This window comes from Myotis brandtii, unplaced genomic scaffold, assembly GCF_000412655.1.
Source record: "Myotis brandtii unplaced genomic scaffold, ASM41265v1 scaffold33, whole genome shotgun sequence".
NCBI classification, from domain to species: Eukaryota; Metazoa; Chordata; class Mammalia; order Chiroptera; family Vespertilionidae; genus Myotis; species Myotis brandtii.
The window spans coordinates 279,430-285,056 of NW_005362713.1; the positions used below are offsets into that span (position 1 = coordinate 279,430).

The window sequence follows — 5,627 nt, forward strand, 5'->3', positions numbered from 1 at the left end:
GCGCACTTCCAGGCCAAGGTTCCTGCAGCGCTGAGGCCCCGGCAAGGGGCGGGTCTATCAGTTACTATGGCGCTGCCCGCGAGCCTGCGGGAAGGGGGGGTGGGCTCTGTTACTCACGGATCTGCCGCGGGGATCTCCGAACTTTTGGTGTCCGCAGGTCTGTAGCTGTGGTCGCAGGTCTCTGTCCCCAGTGGCTGCAGGGTCCTGGTATGCGTCTGAGATCAGACTGGGTGGTGCTGAGGCCAGGATCCTAGTCTCAAGCAGCTCTGTTTCCCAAGATGGCGTGGTCGCTGTGCCTGGGCTGGCCGCCTAGGAGTGTCCGCGCCGGGAGCTGGACTCCGCCGCCTAAGACTGCCCGGTTTAGCAGCCCCTTAGAAGACCTGCAGAATCTAGCTGTCCCTAGCTCATACACACACACCACACACGTCCACACACTCCTCTATCACTTCCTTGTGCTCTCACACTCTCTCCCTCCCTACCTTCCTGCTGGTCGCCATTTTTTCTTCTCTGCAGCATCTTTTTAAAAATAATTATTTATTTTTCAACTTATTTTTATTGTTGAAACTATTACACATGTCCTTCATTCCCCCCACACCCTTTTGCTCACCTTCTCCCAGCCTTCTCCCTTCCCTGGCCTTCACCACACTGTTGTCTGTGACCAGGAGCTATGCATATATGTTCTTTGACTAATCTCTTTACCTTCTTTTATCTAGCCCTCCTGCCATACTCTCCTTTGACATTGCTTCAGTCTGTTCCCATGCTCCATGCCCTGGTTCTATTTTGTTCATCAGCTTATTTTATTCATTAGATTACACATATAAGTGAGATCAGATGGTATTTGTCTTACTCTGACTGGCTTATTTCAATTTGCATAAAAATCTCCAGGTCCATGCATGCTGTTGCAAAAGGTAATATGTTCTTCCCCCCGCGCCCCCCTCCCGGACATCTTCCACTTTATAGAATGGGAAACTGAGGCAGGGAGGTGGGGGTGTGTGGCAAGGATCATGGTATATAGAAGGTGGCAAGGTGGCCTCTGAGCTGGGGATCATGCCTTAGGTGGGAGGCTGAGGCCGGGCAGGTGTGGCCTGGGTTAGGGAGCCGGGGAGGGGGCGGGGGCCAGCATGGGCAGGGCGGGCACAGAGAACATGAGCTTCTCAGTCTGGAGGAAGGCAATGTCCTTCTCGTAATAGGCGGCCTCATTGATGAACACGGGGTACACAGTGGACTCCCCTTCATAGAGCACGTCCTTGCCGCTGAACATCCGGAAGATGGGTGCTCCAGTCCGCAGTGGCTCGAAGTCTTGGTCCTGCAGCTGAGTATGCACGTTGCCTGCCAGGTCCCTGGCCTCTGTGCGTGGGAAGTCCACGCTGCTCACTTTTCTATACGCTTCCATCTCAAAGGCAGGAAATGCGGTGCCCTGGTTGAAGAGCTGTATGAAGTCCAGGGCTGCGGCCACCAAGGCCCTCATCCTGACGAGAAGGTCAGCCCGCAGCACTCCCTGAGGCTGGGGGCCCAGCTCCAGGCCCAGTCCACTCTTGGCCATGGAGTTGACGCTGTAACTCTCTTCTCCGGGCAACTGGTACAGGAAGACCTGGAAGGGCAGCTCCGGGCTCTGCAGCTGTAGGTGGCGGCACAGATGCATCGCAAAGACGTTGTGGGCGGATTCCGCGATGAGGCAGGTGCCCATGCTGGCCGTGGTGTTGTGCAGGTCCAGGACGAAGTCAAAGGCCTAGCCCGAGGCCTTGGGCCCCAGCAGTTGGTTCAGCTCTCGGGCCTGTGTCACCTCATATGGGTCATCCGGGTGGACCCTGGCAGTGAGGAAGGCGCTGGTGAAGGCGCGGTTGAGGTCACAGTCCACGTAGTGGCGGCAGGCGACTGTCGCTGCTGGGTTGGCCAGCACAGGCACTGCAGAGAAGCTGGGTCTCTGCAGCTCCCCCGGGGCCTGCAGCCAGTACTGCGCCAGGTAGACGCCAGACATCTCATTGCCATGGGTGCCCCCGATCACTGCCACATGGCGCAGGGGCTCTCGAGGCTCAGGCCGCGAGCACATCCCGTGTGGGTGGAGGGCCCGGTGGGTGGGCCTGCTTAGGGCCTGGTGCTGAGCTGGGGTGGGGTGGGGTGGTGAGCTCCCTGAGGTATGACAAGTCCCAGAGTCCCAGCCAGGCAGCTCGGCTGTCTGTCAAAAGATGTGACTGAGGGCAGCTCAGCGGAGTGCCACTGCCCCTCCACCTCCACTGACCCACTCAAGGGTTCTCCCTCCCGGTGCCCGAGTCCGGAGCTCCTTTCCTCATGTTCTTCCTTTTTAAGGCCAAGTAGTATTCCATTGTGTAAGTTCACCACAGTTTATCTATTCATCTACTGATGGGCACTTGGGCTACTTCCATATCTTGGCTATTGTAAATAGTGCTGCTATGAGCACAGGGGAGCATATATTCTTTCTGATTGGCATTTCGGAATTATTAGGCTGTATTTCCAGAAGTTGGTTCGAAAGGCAGTTTCATTTCTAATTTTTTGAGGTAACTCTACCGTGGTTGCACCAGTCTACATTCCCACCAACAGTGAACTAGGTTTCCCTTTTCTCTACATCCTCAGCAGCACTTGTTTTTTATTGATTTATTGCTGCTATCCATTCTGGCTGATGTGAGGTGATACCTCATTGTCGTTTTAATTTGCATTTCTCTGATGATCAGTGACTTTGAGCTTTTTTTTCATATGTCTGTTGGCCATATGTCTGCATGTCCTCTTTGGAGAAGTGTCTATTCAGGTCCTTTGGCCATTTTTTAATTGGGTTGTTTGTTTTCCTGGTGTCGAGTTGTGTAAGTTCCTTATGTATTTTGGAAATTAACCTCTTACCAGATACAGTGGGGCCTTGACTTACGAGTGTCCCGACTAACGAGTTTTTCGAGATGCGAGCTGTCTCTCGACCGATTTTTTGCTTTAAGTTTCGAGCTAAAATTCGGGTTACGAACCAGCTTCAGATACCCCACCGCTAGTTGGCGCAGTGAACGTCACAGTGAACGCCACAACATCAGCCCAGCATTTCAATTCATTGTAATGGTGAAAATTGATTTGACATACGAGTAATTTGAGTTATGAGCTCGGTCATGGAACGAATTAAACTCGTAAGTCAAGGCCCCACTACATCATTGGGAAATATGTTCTTCCATTCAGTGGGTTCCCTTTTCATTTTGTTGATGGATTCTTCTGCTATGCAGAAGCTTTTCAGTTTGATGTAGTTACATTTGTTTATTTTCTTCCTTTGTTTTTCTTGCCCTAGGGCCTAGGCAGTGGTCAGCAAACTCATTAGTCAACAGAGCCAAATATCAACAGTACAACAATTGAAATTTCTTTTGAGAGCCAAATTTTTTAAACTATATAGGTAAGTACATTGTTATTAACTTAATTAGGGTACTCCTAAGGCTTAGGAAGAGCCACACTCAAGGGGCCAAAGAGCCGCATGTGGCTCGCGAGCTGCAGTTTGCTGACCACAGCCCTAGGGAATGTATTGGCAAAAATTATGCTATGATGGATGTCTGAGATTTTACTACCTATTTTCTAGGATTTTTATGGTTTTGCAACTTATATTTAAGTCTTTTATACATTTTGAGTTTATTCCTGTGAATGGTGTAAGTTGGTGGTTTAGTTTCATTTTTTTGCATGTACTTGTCCAATTTTCCCAGCACCATTTATTGAAGAGACTGTTTTTACTCCATTATAAGCTCTTGCCTCCTGTATCAAATATTAATTGACCATAAAAACCTGGGCTCTCAGTTCTGTTCCATTGATCTATATGCTTGTAATGATAGCAGTACCAGTTTGTTTGACAACATCAATCCGCTGCCTCCTGGACGCTCCCTACCGAGGATCGAGCCCACAACCCCGGAGTTACTCTAGACCAGGCATGGAAATGGCAACCTCCTGGTGCATAGGACAATGTGCAGCCAACTGAGCCACACTGGGCAGGGCAATACCAGGCTGTTTTCATTACTGCGGCTTTGTAGTATAGTTTGATACCCAGTATGGTGATCCCTCCAACTTTGCTTTTTCCCCCTCAAGATTGCTAAGGCTTTTCTTTTTTGGTTCCATATAAATTTTTGGAATACTTGCTCTAGCTCTGTGGAGTATGCCATTGGTATTTTAATAGGAATTGCATTAAATCTGTAGATTGTTTTGGGTAGTATAGACATTATAATGATGTTAATTTTTCCAATCCATGAACATGGTACATGATTCCACTTGTTTATGTCTTCCTCTATTTCTTTCTTCAGTGTCCTATAGTTTTCTGAGTACAGGTCTTTTACCTCCTTAGTTAAGTTTATTCCTAGGTACCTTATTATTATTTTTTGTTGCAATAGTAAATGGGATTGTTTTTTTAGTTTCTCTTTCTGAGAGTTCATAATTGGTATATACAAATGCCACCAATTTCTGTATATTAATTTTATATCCTGCTACTTTGTCATTCATTTATTAGATCTGGTAGTTTTTTGGTGGAGCCTTAGGGTTTTCTATGTACAGTATCATGTAATCTGCATATTCTCGGCAGTATCTTTAAGTCTCACTTATATATATTATCATTACTGAGTTCTATTATAATTCAGCAAACACTTTTTGGCCACTTCTAGTGTTTCTGACTTGTTAGTACTAGTGATGAAAGGTTGAATGAAAGAGGGTCCCAGTCCAAAAATGATTATGATACAATGTGGTAAGTATAATAATATAGGGACAGTGGGATATCTAGAGCACCCAAGGAGTATAGAATATCTTTTCATGTATCCCTTAATTCTTACTTTGGCTACTGCCAGCCTCATTTAGGCCTTTATTACTATGTAATTTTAGGACTGCTTAATAGCTTGCCCTGCCTTAACTCTGTTGTCATTCCAGTTCATAATTGAGGATAGTCACCACAGTAGTTATCTTTAAAAAAAAAAAAAAGCTACCTGTCTTTCTTCTTCCTGCTCACAGAATAAAGTTAAAAGTAGAATAAAATGTGGAATGCAGTCATTGGCCTAAACTTCCTTTCTTGTTTTCTGCTATGTGAACCTTCCATTCTAGCAAAACTCTTCTACATTCTATTCTAAATACACTTCACACTTTACCTTTTTTGCCTTGTTTGTTTGAGCCATTCCCCCTCCCTGAAATAGCCTCAGCAATCTTGAGTGTTTCTATTCTTGCTTCCTCTACTTACTGAAATTGTATCTATCCTGGTTATAGTTCCTAATTATTAAATCCATTGTGGACTTTTTATATGATCATGCCCATGTTTTTAACTCCCTCTCTTTCTTTGTCTTTATGCTATCACTCTCTTATTTCTCTTTTTTACTTACCAGAGCCCCGGTGCATGAAATTGTGCATGGGGGGTGGTGAGGTCCCCTCAGCCCAGCCTGCACCCTCTCCAATCCAGGACCCCTTGGGGGATGTCTGACTGTCAGTTTAGGCCCGATCCCGGCCTAAACCAGCAGTCAGACATCCCTCTCACAATCAGGGACCGCTGGTTCCTAACTGCTCACCTGCCTGCCTGCCTGATCACCCTTAAATGCCCCCCCCCTGCCACCCTGGTTGCCCCCAACTGCCCCCCCTGCTGGCCTGGTTGCCCCACGCAGCCTGCTGTTCAGTCATTTGGTCATCCC

General features: G+C 47.4%; 2 protein-coding genes across 2 annotated transcripts in view; one reads left to right on the forward strand and one right to left on the reverse strand.

The window, feature by feature from the left end:
- Positions 1–5,627, forward strand: part of CCSER2 (coiled-coil serine-rich protein 2) — a 232,918-nt gene that overhangs the window by 12,486 nt on the left and 214,805 nt on the right. The gene's annotated exons all lie outside the window — the stretch shown is intronic.
- LOC102254790 (N-acyl-aromatic-L-amino acid amidohydrolase (carboxylate-forming)-like) lies at positions 944–2,125 on the reverse strand. The gene is given in 1 exon segment (XM_014543629.1): positions 944–2,125. A coding segment is annotated over 1 exon segment (960 nt). The 5' UTR covers positions 2,051–2,125; the 3' UTR covers positions 944–1,090.